The sequence below is a fragment of the Columba livia genome, chromosome 10, assembly GCF_036013475.1.
Source record: "Columba livia isolate bColLiv1 breed racing homer chromosome 10, bColLiv1.pat.W.v2, whole genome shotgun sequence".
Classification (NCBI taxonomy): Eukaryota; Metazoa; Chordata; class Aves; order Columbiformes; family Columbidae; genus Columba; species Columba livia.
In genome coordinates, this window is record NC_088611.1 from 15353743 (window position 1) to 15375744 (window position 22002).

At 41.7% G+C, this 22002-nt stretch overlaps 1 protein-coding gene across 40 annotated transcripts in view; it reads left to right on the top strand.

The window, feature by feature from the left end:
• MAGI1 (membrane associated guanylate kinase, WW and PDZ domain containing 1) overlaps nucleotides 1-22002 on the top strand; it is a 342732-nt gene that overhangs the window by 294187 nt on the left and 26543 nt on the right. For all 40 annotated transcript variants that reach the window (XM_065075499.1, XM_065075485.1, XM_065075494.1 and 37 more), the window contains 2 exons: nucleotides 9563-9594; nucleotides 17073-17289. In XM_065075499.1, the coding sequence (XP_064931571.1) occupies nucleotides 9563-9594; nucleotides 17073-17289 (249 nt within the window). The remainder of the gene's footprint in view (nucleotides 1-9562; nucleotides 9595-17072; nucleotides 17290-22002) is intronic.

Sequence of the window (22002 nt, forward strand, 5' to 3'; positions counted from 1 at the left end):
CTGTGGGAAACCCTTAGTTAGGAGTAGCTGCATCTTTTTTTTTCCAAACCACCAAGTCACTCTTTGTTATTCTCTCTTCTCTGTTAAGTGGAATTATATTCTAACAAGGTCAGAAAAAGCTGATAAAACTTTAAAGCAAGTCTGATGTCACATTTACTATTCTCTTACAGCCTTATTCTGATTAGGGACTAGTATATCAAGGAGGAGATACAAAAATCAGTTAAAGTCAGAAAAAAAGATGAAATAAAGGAAATGTTACACATTTTGAAATTTTTAATAAGAAGTTTGAAGTTCATAGCCCTTATTAGAATTGCTTATGTGCATGTATTTCGATCCAATGCACAAGTTAATTTTCCTCTAAGCAGCTCCAGAGTGTTAGATACGCCTTTTTGGGGCAGCACTGTGTATTGTTATGCAGCACCATACGCTGATCACTGGTAATTGGTTTTGTAAAGCAAGCTAGCAGGAACTTGTTTTCTCTTTGTGATAAAAATAAGCCGAACCTAACATTTAAAATCAGGTCGTGTTATAAATAATGTAATATTTTGGGATTACACAGTGTTTTTCTCCTTCAAAGTGTTTTACAGGTGTTAATCTTACTGACATTAGCCATTTGCTTTTAATGATCTGAATTTGCAAGGTTTGGGATAACTCTGCTTACCAAAAACATTAAAGGGGAAATTTTGGTGCTGCTGAAGTCTGTGACAAGGCTCCCATTAAACTCCAGGAGGCAGCAGGGTTTCACCAAGGGTTTGGATGCCTACAAATGCTTGCAGCCACAAAGTGTCATTGTCCGTAGCTTGTTCAGACACCAAATAGTTTGATGTGCATTACTAATGTTCATATAAATAGTGTATTTGTGGGAACTAGTTAATTGACGTTACCAGGTTGTGCTGGAGTTTCTCAGGGCAAAACACTCAGTTGAAATAGGAAGTGACAAATTCAAATATCAGCCTCAGAAATCCCAAGTGCCTAAAAATCCTATATTAAACTCCCAAAATTCCAGATGTAAAAATGCCACATTGGAGTTTTTTGTGTCTTTTTATTTCAAGCCTCTACTATTCATATCCAATTGCCTTTTCTAAACCCTGGGAGGCTAAGAAACTCCAGACAAAGCACATTGTCATACGAGCACCCGATTCCAAAAACATCTTTATAATATTACAATTCTGATAATAAAGGAGAATTGGCATTGCTGGTATGTGGACATTTTAATTGCCTGCAGAATTTCCAGCTCTTGCTGGTGTGATACATGCAAAGTGCTGATCGTGATCCATTAATCATTTGAGGCACAAGTGTTTTCCCCTCAGCTACCCTTCATTAACTCCGTTTGCACTGATTCTCTTCTAGAAATGAGTAAGCAGATGAAGAGAAGCCTGTGGAATCTGCTTTTTGGGTCAGCATTAGTTTTACACCAATTGCCCTGCATTTTTGTGGCAACGTGGCCTATCTATACTATAGCTTGTGACCCCCAGATATATGTGTCATCTAAGCTCCAGAGTCACTTGGAAGGGTAAAATAGGATAGAACAGTTGCTGATTCATTGCTTGCCATTTTCTTACACATTTTGCATTAGTTTCAAGGACTGAGATAATTTCCTAAAATTTTGAGATGTTTCACAAAGCGTGCTTTAAAGCCAAGAGTAAACCTGTGCTTTAATTATTGAGGTGAACATTTAACATATTTGGAATAAAAAAATCATGTCAATTTTGTGTCATCTTGCCTGCTGACAGCACAATAGTAGTGGTGTGCACATTATGCGCATGGCTGCCTTTCTGTGGCAGGGAATCTAGATCTGCTTTAAATTCAGTAAGAAAACCAAAGCATTTGCTGAACGCTGGAAGAAAAAAAAATCTGAAATCTTCCCATCAGGATGTTTTGTTGCACGAACCACCTTATCTTGCAGAAAGCTCTTAGATGGGAACAAACCAGGAGGTTGCTTAGCAAATGAAAGATGAGAGCTCTGAAATTCTTCCTAAAGTCTTTTACATTTTTTTCTCCCTAGCTTGAGGTTTTGAAAGTTGGCACTTTTCTTTTTTTTTTCCCCTTATGTTTTGACTTGGTTTTGGTATTAAATGCTGAAGTGGTATAAGTGGAGCAACTCAAACCCACACAGTGTTGTTTTATATCAAATGTGATGTGATGTAACACAAGGCGGCACAGCAGAACCTAATACTGTGCACTAGCTAAGGCAAATTTATCTGGAGATGTGCCTCCCACATATTCATCAGGGTTTGCACAGCAGGAAATGGAGCAGATTTGGAGCTGTGCAGCAAGGAGGGGTTTATTGCACCCAGCTTTACCTCCAACCCTTACATACCGCCTGTGTGGCATTTCGGTGTGCATGCACTTGTAAATAATGAGTTTTTATCAGGCATGTTGCAGGTGGGTGCAGTGACTGCTGCCCTGATTTGGCATTATAATAACCAGTCAGAATTAATGGGATATTAGAAATCCAAGAAAGGTCTTTGTTTATCACTGCAATTAAATACATTTGGAGAGTCATTAAAAGCAATGGCAGGCAGGCAAAACTGAGGAAGAAGGATGGCTTTGTAATGGACTGCTCAATGGTTTTATGAGACAGATTGTTTTTAAGTATATATCTTCATGTCTCTAAGTCTATTCAGTTTTTTTTCCCCCATTTTGCATTGGCATTTTATGTTTATTCATTTTCATGTTTATATTTTCTTGGTCAGACGGACTTATTTTTGTGATGATGACAGTAACTAGGACTGCACTGGCTTTAAGACCCTGTTATAGCTGTGTCTTTTGTGTCAGAAGACCTGCAATGTACCATGAGTTGGACTTCAGAAGTTGGTAGGACTTGTAGAGCAGACAGATTTGGTGGAGGACACTGAGCTTCAGGGAGATGGCAGAGCTGGCTGAGGGTGCTGGGGCAGGTCAGGGCCCTGTTGCTGGGTGCATACAAAGGTAATGTTGGTCGGGATATGGCAGGTAAATATCGGTCCCCAGAAGTTTTGACTCCTAGTCCTTAAGGCTTAGTTTCTGAGATGTGCAGTTACATACTTGCGAGTATTTCGAGTTACTGATTTATTTTAATAGAACACTGTATTTTAAATCTAATGAAGTTATATTTTGTGAAAACATCTGCAAAACCATTGTCCTTTAGTAAAGGTTTTCTGTCTTAGCCTGCCATGTGTGCACGTGCAATCCCTGGGTCTGAATCTGGCTAAGCATTCTGTGAATAGTAGCTTATTATTAAGGGATGTTATTTATTAACAGCAACAACAAACTAATGCCAAGAGGGCATCCCCTTTGTGCAGGCTGCTCTCCAAATATGAAATATGAGAATCTGTCATAAGCCACACAGGTCTGAGCATGTGGATTTACACCTTGTAACAGTGCTGTGATAAGTCTGAAGACAAACACCCTCACTGAGCAGGATAAATACAGATGTGACAAGAGCAAAATATGGTTTCTTCTCTACCAGTGTCCTCCGTGCTGAGTTTGGAGTGGTACATGAGGTTGGCCTTGAGGTCCTGCTGCCCTTCGGAACCGCCATGGCATGGGACATCCAGCTAAGGAGAGGGGTTTGGGACTGCACACCTTCAAAATTGCAGCATGCCCAAAAAATTGTGAGATGTGAATTAGAAATAAAGCGTATGAGTCATAGATTTTGTGGGCTTGGGGAAAAGGGTAGGTACCTTAATCTATATCCACGTATGTATGCTTATGCATATGAAAAAAGGAAAGAATACATGAGTACACACACACAATTATGTAAAAAGAACATGAGGGTTTCCAATTACTTTCCAAATCTATTTTTTACCATTCACGTGGTTTCAGAAATTTAATGTCTGTGTACATATTTGTTTAAATATTAACACAGATTTTAATCTAAGCATATGACTCCAACAGCTCAAGCTTTAGGAGAATTATCTTCATTTAATAGGTTCAAAATAAAATAACTGCTGACATGCTTTCAACCATAGGTTAGATGGGTAATTGTCACACTAATTCCCAATCTCTTTATTATCTTACTCTCTTGGCATTGCCATATGTATCTTTCTACACAGTTAAATTTCTATTTTTGTAGTAATTAAATAGCATTTTATTAGGCTATATCTTCTTTATCACTTCTAAAATCAATTCAGCTTTGAGATGCTGAAAATATGACTGAAACTTCAATTACAAGGAATTGTTTAGCATCCTGACCAAAGATGAGTAATTGAGTCTAATACAATTTAACATCTTTAGAGCACCTAGAACTGAAATTCTTGTTAATAGCAGTAATATACTATGCCTCATTATGTTTTTTTCGCTAGTGCCAGTGGTTAATAATGACTGAGATGGCCTCTTGAACACATCACTTTCTTAGCATTAGCATTAGAAATGTGGCATTTTTCACTATATTTCGTAGTTACCAAACTTGATTTATGGCAGGGCTATATTCCTTCAGTGTAAATTATTCTCTCGCTTAAAGCCTGTATTGCACAGCTAATTTTTTTGCTAGTGCAGTTACACTCTTGTTATGCAAATCACGATGAGGAGCAGAAAAGTTGGGCAGGGACAAGGTTGGGATTTTCTTCTTAATGGGCTCCCAATGTCTGTATAAGATTGTGTCTCCTGCTGCAAATTATTCTGATGTTTTCTTGTTCTTTTTCCAGTCTGGAAAAGTTCTAGTTCCATCTATTTTTGTAGATAGTATTTGTCCTTCATTAGAAATTCTTTGGCAATGGATTATTCAGAATCAAGGGGATTACTTTGTCACCACTAACTTCCTGTCCCCTGCTCCCCCGGCAGCACTAATATCCATTAGCATTAATTATTTAAAGTTCCATGTCTTGCACACAGAAAGTAACAATCAGTGTGCTATGCCAGGTATATGGTTGTGCACCCCCCGACTCCAGTACTTTACCTCTCATCTTTTGAAGTGTCTCTTTTCTTTGGTACAGCCTTTGGTTTTTATTTAGCACAGTATAAGCAGAACTTTTAGAAAACTTGTTATTTATTTTTTTTTTCAGACAGGAACATTTTCTCTGTAAACGTTAACCTTGTGACACAGTCTGAAATGTTTCTTTTCTTGTGGTTTTATTCATCCCCCACTAACTTTCTGCTGTTGTGAATTCTGGGCTGCAGAAGACATAATGGTGAAACCAAATGGGTGACCCTTTCACTTAGACTCACCTGTGGCTTTTTTTTGCTGTTGGATATGGGCAGTCCACCAAGTGGCCAGATTGAGACTGTTAAGCAATCACGAGAAGTGAAGATCTAGACACAGTTGTTCTTTTCCTTCATGTGCAAAAACACTCGAAAACTGAAAAATGTTGTGCAGTAGCCACAAAAGTTGCAAACAATAAATGTAAAACGGTAGTCTAGCTTCTAGACTGGCTTTTAGCAATTTCAAGCACCTTTGTCCTATGGGTGGATTGTGCAAACTGGTACTGAATTGTCCCAACTTTGGTTGAAATCCCATTGAAATGTACACTTTTTTTTTTTTTTTTTACCTTTGCGGTGGCAGGAAAACTGTTCACGCCAACAGGCCTTCACATAACTGAGCTGTTCAGATGGATTGACTGGATGACTCCTCTGCTGTATAGAGATAGGTCTTCTCTAAGATTCAACTTTTGATCATTTTGATCCACCATTTCTAAAATTGCAGGGTTGTAGAACAGGGTATGATGTGTCTGGTGTCCATCTAGGTAATTTTTGAGCATTTTTGGGCTTATGAGCTCTCACGAGTATAAGGCCTGGGCCACGGTTTGGGTTTGTAGACACACATTGCATTCTGTATATGCTCAGTAAAACAGAACTTGCCATGTGTTGTGGTCTTACCAACCTACTTTGGTTGCATAAAGACAAAACATCTGAGTAAAAGTTCCTGTAAAACTTTAGGACCACCGCATGTTAGAAACAGCAACACTTGTTGTCACAGTTTTGTCCCATGGGTTCTTCCATGAACTTGTCATAGGTAGGATTAGGGAATCTACAGCTTCCCACCTCTAGAAGTTTTACCACACAAGATTGCAAAAATTAACACATGCCAAATAACATGAAGTAAGATGGGTTGTGTCCTTATTGCATGGACTGCATCACTCACAGCGTAATATGGTGTCACACAACAGAAACACTGCTCCTGACGGGTAATGGTGTTGAGAGTGCTGAAGTCATGGTACAAAACTTGCTTAATGATTTGCATTTTTCCCCCTATGTTATAAAACATAGTTGAGCAGATGGATGCAGCCAGCTGTACGTAGAGCTTTAGGGAGTACTAGGGAGAAAAGAGAGAGGTTTTTGTTAAGATAAATGTAATAATCTCTGTGATAATTAGTTTAATTTAGATCCCTGCATCTGACTCATTTTTGACTAACCTTGTATGAAGCCTTTCTTGCCTCGCTGACGAGTCTGTGAATTTAGTTTGATTACAATCCCTTTTTTCGTGCCTGCGGATTGCTCACTGATCACTGATATTTTTCATTAAGCAGTTGCTTTATTACATTGTTATTTAGAAGGGAGTAATTTGTGTTTTCTAATTAATTTAATTCCAGGCACATTTAGTAAGTAGCTACAATGAGCCCATTCAAGGGGTTTTGGGTCATATTGACATTGTTTACCAGATGTGCTCATTTGTTTTAAAACACTGTTAACTCTGTGATGACAACAGCCCTGTTCAGTTGCTTGACTCTTCCACCTTCTCTAATCTGCACCTCCAAACCCCCACAAAATTAAAAGATTCATTTCAAGTCCTAGTGAGAGATGTCCATAGGCATTAAATCACAGAGGAATTATATTGTAAACAGTGTCGATATAAACTATTAGTGTTCCATTACCAGATTTGAGAGCAGAGCAGCACAGAAGCCTCTTTGCTCCTCTCAGCCAGGGAAGTGAATGCCGTTATTCCAACCAAATCCAAATAATGTAAAATAATGGATAATGCCAAAGAGATGCAAACTGAGTGTGAAGTCCACGCTTGGTCCATTTACCTCTGAAAAACTTTCAATGAGGCTTCAGGAGAGAACGGGACAGCCAGGAGAATGAGCATACCAAGCAAGGAATGACGTGAGCAGTGGCCTGGCCAGTGATGGGAAACAGTTAATGTGATCAAAAGATTATTTTTGTTATTCATAGTTGTCACCGTCCCAATATCATAGACATTGGCAGATTTTTATGCCAGAAGCTTCTTGATAAAGCTTAGCGTTTTCTTGCTAGTGATGCTCCCAAGGATTTAGGGGTTATTCAAGCACTTCCTATTCATTGCTGTTAAACACTTCATCCATTCCATCATCTGAACATGGAAACTACTTATTATAACTACCACTTGCTCATTTGGCCTGCTGTGTCAAGAACTGGGATTTTAAAATGAGAGACCCTAATTAGATGAATAAATAACTTTTTTAAAAGAAAAGAATTATTGAACAAGTTATTCCTCTGGCTATAAGCTTGTCCCATGAAAAACTACCAAGATTTGTTAACATGTTCTGCAGTCATTTATTTTCAAAAAGTCAATTACTGCTTGTTCTGCAGTTAAGTCTGGCACAAAGCAGTGACACTGTAAGATTCATTTGCCTCTGAAGAACCAGCCAAACAATGGTCTTGATATGTTTTCTATTATTTTTCAACCATTTTCCATCTCTTTTGAATTGGAACAGCCAAAATTAATGGCAAACTTTGAAGGAAAGGTTTGTTCAGTAGTTCATACTTAGTAAATTTTAACATTTAATGTTTATGATGCAATAGACTGAATTATAGCACAATTTGAACCAAAAACCCAGCTGCATCTCAGCTTCATTATTTGTGGGAAACATTTAAATTGCTGTAATGCCTTTTTCTGGCTCATGTTGGTCTGTTAAGGGTGAGTGCATGCACGGGGATGTGTTCTACCTATTGATTTAATAGGAAAGAGCATCTCTTGGAAAGGGAGAGTAAACGTGTGTGCATGCGTGTGGAAGGGGAGAGGAAGAATCTCTGTGTGTTTATCTCTGCGATAAATGATGCCTGTTAAAAATGTGACTTGCCATGAATGTTATTAGTGCTTTCATCTTTATTATACAAACACGGTCACCGTCAGCAGAAATGAAGCTGCAATTTTCATTGTTTAGTTCAAGCAGTTTTGATGTTCCATTGTCCCCTGATCAGTCTTTGCCTGGAGGGGTATCAGCTATTGGCTGGGAATGCATGAGAGTGACGTGCATAGCACAGACATTCCTCAAAAGCTGAAAATATTTCATTTCAAATACTCATTACAGTTCTCATCTGAGTCTGTGAGCAGGCAGCAAAGTGGGTTTACTTATCGTTTTTAATTGTGGATCTTCCCTTTTCAGAACTAACATCTCCCAAATTACCTTAAAATCAGCTTCTTCCTAGACATGTTTGTAATTCGCCTGCATCACTTATTCTCTGTGTAAAAGTTAGACAAGGACATGGGTTTTACCACAAACAAAATGCCTAAAGTAGAAAACATAATGCGGCATAAATGCCACATAAATCACATCCTAAATACAAAAGCAGATTTCAAACATCTGAATTACTGAGCACTTAATGTGGAATGTAATCTGTGTTTTGGTTTGTTTGTTTTCTGGAGTGTCACACATTGCAAAAGATGGGGAGTTCCCTTTCCTCCAAGCGTGGAGGAAAAGGGGATTTGCAAAATGCCCAGGAAAGAGCTTTTCCTGCCTTGTGGGTAAATCCCCCAGGCAAGTGTCTCCTTTGCTGCTGGGAATTGGGCTATATGCAGAAGTAGTCAATAGAAATCCCAGTTTTAAGTTGTCTTGCTCATCACAGAGCAAGGACGAGGCTGCTTCAAAATGCAAAATTGTCCTTGAAAAAACCTTCTCTGTTGCCCTCCCACTTATTTCTTCCTTTGCATCAACTGCAACCTGTATAAACCCCATTCTTCAAGGGTCAGGACTTTGCAGTGCTGTTTTCAAATCACAGCTTTCTGAAATTGTAACTAACAGATAAAATCTCTGGCTTCAAAGATTTACACTTAGGATGGACAGGAAGGAAACTGTGTGTTTTGTCAGAACATCCACGTTTTTAGGAATAAAAGCTTATTCCTCCCCATGCTTTTGTTTCCCTTTGCCCAACCTATGCCTCCTGGCTCAAGCTGATGCACATTTTCCTTTCAAAAAAAAAAAAATCTATTCCTAGAGAAATACTTTTTTTTAAAAAAAGAAATCAACCTGTTCCCCCTGCACTGCTGCGATTGGTCTGATAAAAATCGCCGAGCCGATCGCGTCAAAAGGAAATAGCCTCGGCTTTAATTGTAAGCTAAGACTCCCGTAATCCAGGGGAGCATTTGAGATTCTGCCCAAGCGCTGGCTTGGGCTGTGGGTTTCTCTCGCAGCCTCCCGGCTGCTGCGGCACGAGTCAGCAGAGCTGATGCAGATAGAGCTCTCCCCCCGCGCCCGTCGCTCCCTCGCTCTCCCTCTCCCCGGGCTTTTGATTCGATATGAACAGACTGGTAACTCCGATGCGAGAGGGAAAGCTGACATAACTCTGCAGATGGCTACGGTCGGATGATACACCTAGGGATTTTTTCTTTAAGGGAAGGTAACGTTTAGATGCTAATGTTTATTTTTCCCTTGTTGCCATTTTCCAGGACTGCCGGTCCCGAAGAAGAGCCCGAAGTCGGTAAGCACTTTTCAGTTACTATTTTTGTCTGTTTGTCTGCTTTGAAGGAGAAAGGCATGAGTTCAGTTTGTTTTCTTTGTGGGTTTCAATTGTTTTAAGTTGTCTTTCTGTTGCAACCGTGATTACCTTGCACAGCTCCTGCTGCATGGGGAGATGAAAGAGGAATGCGGTATGGAAGGGGAAATTGTTTGCAAATAAAACCTCAGGTTTACAGATCCTCTTCCCTGACAGATTGAGCTTCTCTGTCATTTAACTTATTAAAAAAAAAAAAACTATTGTTTCCTTTTGGAAGGATGGGAGGCTCCACCTTCTTGCCAGATAGCAGTTCCTTTCGGGTGTTCACAGGCACCAACCTTTTCCATTAACTCCCGGAGTTTTCTCGAGTACCCTCAGCTGAATTATTAACAGAATGGGAAAGCGTGCACCTTGCCAAGAGAGACAAAGCATGAACAGAGCACAATTATGGTTCCCCGGGAATACAGTTAGATGTCTGAGTGCTTGCTCTGGAGGCATTTTCATACTGAGCAGGATTGTGCTTGCAGGTGTGAGATTCCTGATTTGTTTAAAAAAATACAACAGAATGGCATTTTTTTGTCTCTTCTAATCCTGTTTGCATGTAAAGCTGTTACTGGGATGACACATTAGCTAATGGAAGCCGTGATCTAAAATACCGTTAAAGCTCCACGCATGAAACTGTGGAATAAACTTATGTGCTATTAGTACGCAAGAAAAAGAAATGTTTTCTTTTTAAAGGAAATAGAATACTTAAAGCCTGAATATTTCCAGTTATCTGTTGAGGGGGAGGGGAAAAAAGAGAATTCTCTTGCAGTCGCTTTGTGGGAGCAGAGCGAGTGAGGTGTTTGTCGTGTTGTAAGACGGTGTGAAACTTCACCGATGGTCCCCAGTAGGTGCCAAAAACTGCAGCTGGGCACAGCCCACCAAGCTGCAAACCTGGGCAAGTGGTTTATGAAAGGGCTGAGCAAAAGGCTCCTGCTTTTAATACGAGTTCTCTATTCATCCAAAAAAAAAAAAGCAAGCCCTGAAATAATTAATGTGATTCTGATGGCTTAGGGCAGCGCTGATTACAGTCACGTGAGCCCAGGCCTCTACCACTGTCAGCTCACATTAATGTTGAGAGGCAGAAGCGCGGGGTGAGCTCCCTTGCAAATCACAGGCATGTCAGACCCTGCGCACTCACTTCTGTCATACGCTGAGATTATTTCAGCCTCCGGTAAAACAGAAGCAAGTGTGTAAAATACATACGCGTCTGGCACGTTTCTTTTCTCTGCCTGCACTTTTTTCCTCAGTCGGAGCAGGAGTTGGTTGCGTTCAATCCAGACTCTGACTCCAGTCATTAAACCAGCCCCGATCAATGAGTCTCGGTCTGTTCAAGGCATGGAGGCTCCCATGTGGATGCTCTGGCTTTGTCACATGCATGTTTGGCATCAGGTAAAGGGGGATCCTGGCCTGCCAGGCACTTCTCTCATTAGCAGCGATGCTCTGTGAAAATGTGAGCAGCATCTAAATCCACGTTGGGATAATCCTGCCTTGGTGAACAAAGGAACTGCTTAGAAACAGGTGTAGCCCTGCACGAGCAGATTTCTCCCTGCTATTTGCTTTGAGGAGCCAGTCAGCCCTGCGAAAGCAGTCCCATTCCTGCATGTACCTCTCCCAAAGCCCCGTCACTTTGCTTTAGGGTCCCTCCAGTAATTTTTACTGTGACCCTAGGCAGTGCTGCTGCCTCTAAAGCACAGGATTTACAAAAACCAGAGCCTCCTATTCCCCCTGCTTGCACACCGGATCTTTTATACTGTCAATTAGCAGTGATGTTTTACAGTGCTGCCGCATTGTGTGGTGTTTAATGACCAACTGCTCCTTGGCGGGGCAGAGCACAGTGTGTTGGAGCCGGCGCAGCCGCTCCTTCGTTCCCAGGCGTCGGTGATGTGCGTGAGTTAAGCGTGGAAACCTGGAGCAAAATGTCTCAGAGCACCTGTATGCAGACAAGGAAACTCTCGTTGGGGCTGTCTGGAATGGATTTACACCAACACCAGACCATGTGTGGCCAAGGCGATGGCCAAAAGCATAAAAGCAGTGGTATTGTTTAACACGTTCCTCCCTGAGTTTGCTTGCAGGGGTGGTTGTGCTCAGCTGTGGGGTGAGGGTGGCCCAGCCCTTTTGCCCATGAAGATTCACACTTGCTCTTGTCCTGGCAGGGGAGGGCTATGCCTGCCCCTCTGTCACACTCCCTGGCTGGGACGTCACCTCGCTGTGCCCTGCTCAGCATGTCCCAAGGGTGGTTTTCCTGCACTTGCAGGTGCTGGGTGGATGCAGATGCTGCTGACTGAGCTGTGCCCCACTGGGCTGTCCCAGCACCACACGGCTGGACATAGGGTTGGTTGCTGCCTGCCCAGGTCCCTCTGCCCCACACAGGGGGGATGTTTGCCAGCACTTCTTGATTAAGAGTTAGAGGACAGTGTACATCCAGGCCGGGAGCAGTTGGTTTGTTCTTTACTTGTATTCATTCTTTGTTTCTTCTCCTGCATCAGGGAGACATGAGCTCCGGTCTCCATCCTTTTCTGGTTCACTCAGTGCAGTGACGAGCCCTCTCCTGTTACCTCGGATCCTTTCCCACAGCCCGGACACAATCCCGACTTGCTGCCAATGGCTGTTTCTTTCTCAAACAAGCTCTATTTTTAGCTATCAGCCCCAGTCTTGTATTTCCCAAAGTCTGACTCCAGGCTGTTGGATACCACCCGGCTGGTTTAGAGAGGTTTATTAGTGCTGAGGCTGCAGCATGGGCCGAGAATATTTTTCTGCCTTGAGCTCAGTTTTCCTGGGCTGTATTTTTCAGCCTGTATATATCTTCTGTTAAGCTTTGCTCTTTTTCTAAGTTTTTAAGGAGAGTTTTTCAACTTTGGTGGAAGTGCCAAATTAGTTTAAAAAAGTTTGCAGCCATACATGGGACTGGGCACTTTCGGCAGCTCTCTGTGCTGCTCGTTTTCAGTTTCCTGTTGCTTCTTCTTTAGATGAAAATGGATGGTATTTTGATATTGACCATCTGGGTATATACTTTTGCAGTTGCATGTTCTGTAGTATAGCATTTTTTTTCTGCAATTATCTTGATATAATATGGATGAAAACAAACTTTTTTTCTTTTTTTTTTTTTTTTTCCTTGTTGCTTGCACCAAAATATTCCACAAGGGGGCAAAGATTCCCATTTCCAGCTTGGTTTACTCTCACTGCCAGGACAAGCTTCTCCAAAATGCTTTAGAGCACAAAATCTGCAGTTAGATCATAAGAAGACAGGATCACTGCAGGGGGAAGAAAGTGCTAAGCTCTTCCAAAAATCTGATTTTTATTTTGGGTGTGAATAAATACATTGTCAGCATAACTGAATTTTGTAGCCAAAACTGCAATTCCTATGCACAGCCTGTCCCTGACAATAGAATTGTCATGTATTTCAGGTGGACAGGCTGCAATTTGGGCTCTGCTGATGTCCCGTTTCTACCAAGAGCAGAAGTAGCTTCCATAGCACGAGTGTTTGTACAATACATCCCTCTGCTTCCAGAGACCATTTTTTTTCCTCCACCTTGATATGCAGTGGGAGGAAACCACAGCAACTCTTCTCTCTTGGAGTTTAATGCCTGGAGAATCCCATGCCAAAAAAGCTTTGGTGTCTGTTCGTGCCGCAGGGCTTGCTCCCTGCCACCCTCGTCTCTTCTGCTGCGGGTTTCTCTCTGCCTGACACAGACAGACACAACTGCTGCTAATAATTAGTGTCCCATCTCTGCCTGCAGCCACCTCTCAGCCATGTCACTGGCCTCAGTTGTTTTAGCAGTTGCTGTACAAAGTAGCAGTTAATTACTCTTTCATTTAGCATGAATGACAAACTGGTCTCTGCGATGTGGGTATCTGTAGCATTTTCTGGGCACTTGGAGACTTTTATAAGCAGGTTTTCCTCCTGTCTCCTTTTGAAGCGCAACAGCTCCGAGCTCCCTGGCTCACATTGCCTTTGCTGTTTTCTTCCCTTCCTATAATCAGGATGCTCAGTGTGGGCTCACTCAGCCTCTCTGCTAAGGGAGAAGCTGCCTTTCATGTTGGCAAATGGAGTGTCTGTGGCTGAAATTGGGTTTGCAGAGTGCGGGGATGAAACCCTGGGAGGCTGATGGATGCCCAAGCCCTGACTGCTGTGCTCCCGCTTCTACAGCCATAGCCCCCAAAGCTGCACTTGGAAATCCAAGCCACCCTGACATTCCTGTTAACCTTAACCGGTGGGGAAAGGACAGCTAGACAGGACTTTTTCTCCTAATCATACGTTTTCCTTATGTTTTGTGCGATGAGCACTGCAAAGTTTCAGCAAAGAAGCTGGCACAGGCCGTGCATCTCAGACCTGGGGCTTGGGTAAGGGCATGAGAAGCTCTAGCTTTCCATGTATTTATTTTGTTATGGCTGCAATGCTGTACCAAGGTGGTTTGTTTTATCCCATCACCTGCATTTAAACATGCAGTCTGCCTAAATGGACTCAATATAGTCATCATAGTCTTTACTTCTAGCCACTTTTGGTCAAGAGTCTTTCAGGCAAGCTGTTTATGCTTATCCACAGCTCTGGAGAAGAACACAGACTGTTGAGGGCCAGGCTTACTGTTGATGACTTGACTAGTTCTGTGCCCCATGCTCTTTTAGCTGCTGTCAGAAGTCAACCCAGTTCAGCTGGTCTGCTTTACTTTGCACTGAAAAACATTATCAACATCTTGGGGTGAGGTCTGTCACCAAACAGCCTCATGCTCATCTGGCCCTGATTTAGCTGCTTTCCTGCCCATAGGTGAGCTGAGTGAGCTGGACAGTCAGATCCAGACCCAGAAGGATTGTCCCAAAGCAAGGAATGAGGCAAGAGATAGAGAAGCCATCCTTTCATTGACATATCGTCAGCTCATCTCTCCTGGGAAAGCTCCACTTTGCACCAAGGCACAAACTTCTTGATCCAGGCAGTCACCATGGTAGGAGAGCAGGTGCTGGGACCTCTGCAAGTCCTGATGCTGCTGGTGTGCTGAAGCTGCTACAGCACATGAAAAGAAGTTTGGCCCAAAACTTTTTTGGCCTCATCTGGTGATGTGAAAGTTGATTAATATTGCCTTGAATTGAATTAATTTAATTACATATATTCATGATTCCCATGGTTGTATTCTCCTTTCTCTGTTCTCCTCTTCAACTCCTGAATAGAGACATTTCAGGCTTATTAAAGGAATTCTTGTTTGGAAAAGCAGCTGTCCCTGTGAAGAAGTTTTCCCCTACTTCTTGCAAAATATCTGTGTATTTGCAATTGCAACTCTAGTCTAATTAGAGGTGGTTTTGCTTGAGATATGCTGACGCTTTCATTTGCAACCCAAATACAAAACAGAATTCATAGTTCGCTCAATATTTAGATCTTTCATATCACAAGATGAGAGCACTTTTTAAAGTTCAAACTTTGTTTCCTTTTTAAATCAGAAAGTTTCCAGAGTTCTCAACATTTCCCCAAGGGCTGAATAAAGCTTCACATTTTAGTCCCTGTACTCTAACTTCTATAAACCAGCTATTTCCAGTGAGATTGCCCTGAAGTTTCTCAGGATGCTTGTAGTTATTTCAGTAGTTTGGCCAAACAAACGAAACAATCCAGATGGCTAGACTGCTGGACTGAAAGTTATGAAGCTTTTTTTTTTTTCTTTTTTAAAAATATTTTTAAGTTACAAGGGAGTGATTATCCACAGCATAGATGCTTTAAAACTGCTTCATTTAAAAACTGAAGGGCTGCATGTGAATTAGCCTCTTTAACCACTTAAAAAGCTAAAAATGTTTGAAAATGGTTCAGATATTTGTATTTGAAAGTCTGCAGATGAGTAATCACAGCAGGTATGCTTTGTTCAAAATTGCTTTAACGGACAAAGAAGATTTTACATTGTAGTTGATTGAGACACTTTAAAAAGTGCTGGTGGTGGATCATCAACTCGAATGTAAGGCTGCAAGGTCAGTCATTTGGGCTGCTGAAGCTGGTTTTTTTTTCCAAAGCATAAACTTAAAAATACATTTAAATAAATTATGTGTGTGTGTGTATATATATATTATATTATTGTTAAGACTCAAAGGAGGGTGCTTTCCTATGACGACTTTCTCCTCTGTAATTAATTCAGCCCTGCTCAGTGGAGTGTTGGCCACCTGGGGGTTCACACTGAGCATAAAGAAGAGGATCCCAGACCTACGTGCTCCTCAGCACTCCCCCTGCACTGATCTGCTTTGGGTTTGCCACTGGCTTTTCTCCCTACCCTGACTTGCTTTTCTATGGACAACTCCCTCAGAGCAGAGGCTCTTGTCACAATGTTTTCAGGCATCCCCTGCCAGCAGGAGGCTTTACATTTTTGTCTGAGATTTCGTGGTACAAGTGGCTGACCCCTTTTAGCCAGGAAATTGTGGATGTTGTAGAAACAACCTGTAAGATGCTATTTTTCCAGCTGCTCTCTGCGACACAGCAGCCCCAGGAAAGTGCCAGCTCTCTGTACTGGAGCAGGTGGAAGATTGGACTCAACCTTGATGCCAAACCAAGGTCATCTCAAAAGAGCATTAAAAAGCATTTGCTGTACAGTTTGGGGAGCTCTTGTTGAGGGAAGATTTTGCTGCATGTTGAGTAGTACAAATCCCAGCAATGCAAATGTGATTTGTGCTTCATCTGAGCCCACCATTGTGAATTCGACTTAAGAATTATGTACCCTGCTTAGCTAAATATTGAGCAGGCAGAGCTCTTGACATACTGCTTTTGAATAAGCCTTGAATTTAGGTGGACATATTTTTTCCTGTTTTAATGTACCAAATTAAAACAAGGAAGTTGAAATGTAAATAGGCATTTTCGTATTTGTGAAGGGCTGCTGTAATCCTGTGGATGCTCTGGGAAGCAGAGCCATGAAGTGGTACTCTCTCGTCCACCCACTTGTGATGTGGGGGTTGCAAGAGCTGCAGAGGAAAAGTGATCTTTCATAGTAAGGGCTGTGCTTGAACCTGTTTCAAAGGGAGTGTTTAAGTTTTCATGGTAAAATTTGGTAGTTTTTCCTTTTTCCTGAAGGCTCTAGTTAGACCCTAATGTTATCTGAGTAGAAAGTGCTTGAGTTTTTCCTGCCTTAATGTAGGAAAAAAATAAGTGCACTGAAACTAGTAACCTATAATGAGATTTAGTTGGGTTTTTTCATGTGCGAGATGGAGAACTGCATATTTTTTATGATAAAATACCTTCTTTTGCATATCTCTTTCTGTCAGTCTGCCTATCAAAATCTGTCATTGGGGAATTTAACTGTACCCAGCATTAACTGGTGGCAGCAAAACTGATTTATGTATTTACTTATGTGCATGCAGAAACCCTGAGAAGAGGGAGAAAAATTGATGGAAAACACCCACTCAAAGACCAATAACCGTCTGTTCTCTCTCTCTCTTTCCACTTGCTTTCTTCCTTACAGCAACCACTTGAAAGGAAAGACAGCCAAAACAGTTCTCAGCACAGCGTCTCCAGCCACCGCAGTGGCCACACCGCATCCCCCATCCACAGCACACAGGGACTGCCGGACTGCGCCGCTGCCGAGGCACCGGCCGCCGATCAACCCGACGCTTCTGGGCAGAAAAAGCCAGATCCATTCAAAATCTGGGCCCAGTCCAGGAGCATGTATGAAAGCCGACGTGAGTATGAAGCAGGTGTGGTTGCTAAGGCTACGGCTCTGGCAGCTGCTCTGTGTATATTTTCTTTGCGAAGAACTGAATCTTGTAGATTTCTGTTGAAAATGTAAGGCTTCAGTTTGTTAATTTGGTATCTGTCAGTGATGTCTGCTTGATGGGGTGCAGTTTCCTCTCTGATGAGGAATTAATTTAGATCATCTCTAGGAAAGGGCACTTAGACCAAAGATTAATATGAAAAATCACTTTAAAATTAAAGACCATATTTTCCCCTGTTTTTTTGATTTTACTTGCAAATTAGGCTAAAGAAGAATTTCCAAGTTTGTTATCCAGATCCTAAACTCTTTTTTTTGAGGTCAAGACTCATTGTCTGATATGCATAGGAATTTCAGTAAGGAGAAGTAGTATTTAGTTTGCTGAAATTCATATCAGATGCTTTCCAGTCCAGGAAGGAGAAAATCCAGCTGAGCCATTTTACTTTGACCAGAGTGGACACTTTAACAATACAGATATGAAATGCATATTGAAAGTGGCTTTTGTGGCAATTAATAATCTGCATGTTTGGCTAATAGTTCAGTAGGGCTTTGGCTCTGCTCCAAGACTATAAATATGGTTTCAGTCAGTTTCTTCTCTAAAAACCAAGGAAACACACTGGCTTTGCTTTAATTGCACTGCTGAAGATGATTGAATCTGCAAAAGCTTCTTAAAGAAAAGAGTTAGAGTATTAGGTTCATTTTCAAAAGCAGTAGCAACTTCAGTTACAGAAAAGAGAGCTTCAAAGTTTTGGTGCTCCAAGAGTATCACCTGGAGTTTGATTTTATTGTGGTAACTGGAAATCAGTAAAAACAGTATGAAATGAACATTACCCCAAAACGAAAAATGGTAGGACTGTTTTTTTTTCTGACCAAATGAATCACTTTGAGATCTTAAGTTCTAGAAAAATTAAATCATGAGTCACAGTTTCTTGGCTGAAGATGCATCTCTTTGGATTCAATGTCTCAGCAATGCAGTTTGTAGGTGTCTCAGCTTCTATGCGCTGCTTCCTGTCCCTTGCCAGGGACCCCGCACAGTGACCGTGCCGGCTCTTGGGCCAGATCCTGCTGATCTGTGGAGAAGTGCAGTGACAAAACTGGCACATGAATCTTGTTGAAATAGAAGAAAGCGGCAGAGAGCCAAGGCACGGTGGCTCTTCAACCCTGCAGCGCTGCAGTTTGAGCTCCTCTTTTTGCCAGGATGGACACAGTTGAGGCTATCACTGTCCCATGGCACTGGTATCACCCTTGCTCAGCTCACATGGTTCCCACAGACTCTGTGCTGGCATTGCCTCTGACCCCCTGCAGCTACTTAGCTAATTTCTAATGAACTGTTTAACTCATACTGATTAGTCATTAGTATCAGCTTAGCAGCCTTAACTCCTGCCTGTCTTTCTCGATAAAACCTGAGGCTGAGCCAGAGAAATCCTGAAGTGCATAGGCAGGCAGTTGCTCTTCTGTGTCCACTTCTAACATGCGTGCTAAATCCCCCCTCTTTCTTCGATGGCTGAAGGTATTTATCCTTGTCTGTGCTTAGAGTCCTTCCAGAAGACTTTTCACCATCTCTTGACCTGCTTGTTTCCCACACCCTATCTCTCTCTGTGCCACAATCCTCTCTGCTTGTGCCTTTTGCTAGACTGGGATCCGCCATGCCCCTTTAGCTTCCCCATCTCACCTTTCTGTGGTCCAGCATCTCTGTAGTGGGGTGGATCCCTTTCTATTGCTTCAGTCCTTGTCTTCTGCCTCTTCTACCAGGTGAGACCTACCTGTTTGAACATCAGTTATTTTCTACCAGCTTTTTGCCCCATTGCCATTTCCTTCCTAGGAAGGTGTTTTCTGAGATTTCTTGGTTTCATAGATAGAGGGTTTTTGGAGAATGGCAGAAATGTGATGTGGTTATGTCTCTTTGTAAACGTCTGCCACTAGAAATGTCCAAGAGCCTATGAATTTCCAACCCTTAACTGGAATGAAAAACATTCCCTGGGGATTAACCTGCACTCTTACCTTGCGACATGGCTTTATTGCACCTAATGAAAAGTGAAGATAAACAGAAAAGATACAGTCTAAGTGAAAAGAGCAGTTGGAAATGCTCTGTCTCCTGTCACAGTCTGACCCCAAAGTGTGACTGGTGGTTTTATTTAGAGACCACTGGTCAGCTCTTGCTCCTTCCCTCACCTTTCATCCCTCTCACCAGTCCCACAAATGCAGACTGTGGTTCACAGCTGAAACCTGATGCCTCTTCTGCCCTGGGAGCTTGGGGTGACCAATGTTTCTTTCCCTATATTTGGTCTGCATGAAAAGTGGGGACTTGCATCCCAGTGTTGCCCAGGCACCGGCTGTGTGGCTCTTGGATCACATGCAGGGAGATCTGAAGAAATGGAGCACCATGCGGGAAGGGAGAAACTGTTCTCCGGGACTCTACTTTTACTGTCCGTCTGCTCCACATGTGCTGTTCTTCATGTTTTTACCCAGCTGCAGTCCATTTTAATTCCAGTGCCTTCTTCGGCTGGCAGTGATACAGTCATATCATTGCTTTTTTCTTTGCTTGAGTAGCCATTCCCTTTGGCTTTGGGACTGAGGTTCTCACCTCCTCTCCCATGACACCCATGGCTTTGGGTGCTAGCTGGGACTCTCTCTGCATTCTTCTGATGAAGACGTGACCAAAACAAAATGAATATCTGATGTAGAGCAGGAGGATGCCCCCCTAGTGCCAATGTTGAAACTGCCTGATGCATCCTCAGGTTGGGTATTAGGAAAAATTTCTTCACGGAAAGGGATGTCAGGCATTGGAACGGTTGCCCAGAGAAGTGGTGGAGTCACCATCCCTGGAGGGGTTTAAGAGACACATAGATAAGGTTCTTGGGCACATCGTTTAGTGCTAGAGTTAGGTTATGGTTGGACTCAGTGATATTAAGGGTCTTTTCCAACCAAAATGATTCTATGATCCTATAACTGGGACATTTGGTGGGTCCTAGAGGCTCCCACTGCCCGAGGAGCCCCAGCTCAGCTATCCCATCTGTCCTTGCCGCCCAGTCCAGGGCTTGCTCTCTGATGATTCATGGCCTTAAATTTTAATAACTCTGAAAAGAATGTTCTTTTGGGAAGCAGGGTTTTAAATCCCCAACAAGTGGACTGAAAAACAGCAACAACCCTTTGTGTTGAAGTATGTGATAAGGTTAAAAAAGACAAAATTTTAGAGCATTAAATCATCTTCAGTGTTTTACCTCATACCATTTGTGAAATTGTTGAGTATAAAGAGAACATAGTGCAATTTTTCAAGTACAGTTGACACAAAAAGATGAATTCATTAGCTCCAACCCAGACAGAATTTTTTTAAATCTAAAAATAATAATATAAAGAGTTTTCATTCAGTATATGAATACATCATCTCCGGGATGTTTCTAAGAAGTACTGAATCTATAATGCCTTCTACACTGGGAGTGCATCCCACTGTTATTAACATTAATAATAATAATGTAGACATGGGAAGCACAAGGCAACATTATAATTTTTCAGGATTGGTAAAATGTATTCTTCCTTTCTTTGAGTATTCTTTGGATCAGTATTTTGTAAAAAAAAAGACTATATTTGACTTATGTGACTTGTCTCACTGAAGCTATTGGTAGAGCAGAATTTGGTTCAAAAGCAGCAAATAACCCATAATTTTGTAAAACATGTATTTTTTTATTTACCCTATGCATCTTAATATCAGGAAATGCTCAGATTCTGTGGAAGAGAGCCACAGACATTGTCTGTTTAGGGGAAGAAAAGGGGGGGGGGGAGGGGGGGCGGAAAAGAAGGAAGAAAAATTAAGCTGGAATTAATAATGCACAGTGAAGCAATGGCTCCGTAACTATGTCTGGACTTTGGCTGAGTGGCCGCAGATGAGAACTACAACTTCATTCAACACATATGGGCTAAAGTTCCTCCACACGCAGCTCCCCTGTTTGAGGGGATCAGGCCTGCAAGGTGCAGAGCACTTGGGCTCCACTCCAAGCTGTAAACCCAAAGAGACTTGGATGCTTTAAGGTAAGGCTAAGCTAAAATGCTCTGCTGCAATCTGGCCCGGAGTTGCAGTTCTTTGCTGGATTAAGACTTATGAGAATAGCCGGCTTTGTGTTAAGTGAATCTGAGAACAGATCATTTGGTGGCGATAACAAATGTAGTCTTTGCTGGTGTTAAGTTTTAACTGCTTGAGCTCCTCCTCATGGGTAACTCATTGCTGCTGGTGGGAGTTGTGTACATGTGAATCAGAGTGAGGGACAAACCCTTAAGGTTTAAACACTAAAGTGGATCCAAGAATGACATACGTGAAAAACACTCAGAGAAACAGTAACTGAATAGTTTGTCAGAGAACCACAATTCTGAAATTTTGCACTGCTTTATTGAAAATATATTTTTATAATATGCTTTTTATTTTTCAATGTATTATTAAACTTCCTTAAAGATTAACGCAATCTGTTGTCAAATTTTTCTCATGTGGCCTGATTGCTTTGCAAAATACCATATCCTACATATGGCCATCTGTCAAAACAGCAGTGACAAAATGAATTAATCTGAATTGCAGATGTGTTAATGAATCCCTTTGAAGGGCTTAAGCATTTAATTAAAAGTAAAGCCGAACACGATAGATAATTTTTAAAGCTTTTAAAATATTCTAAGTTATCAGCAATATTTGAATTTTATT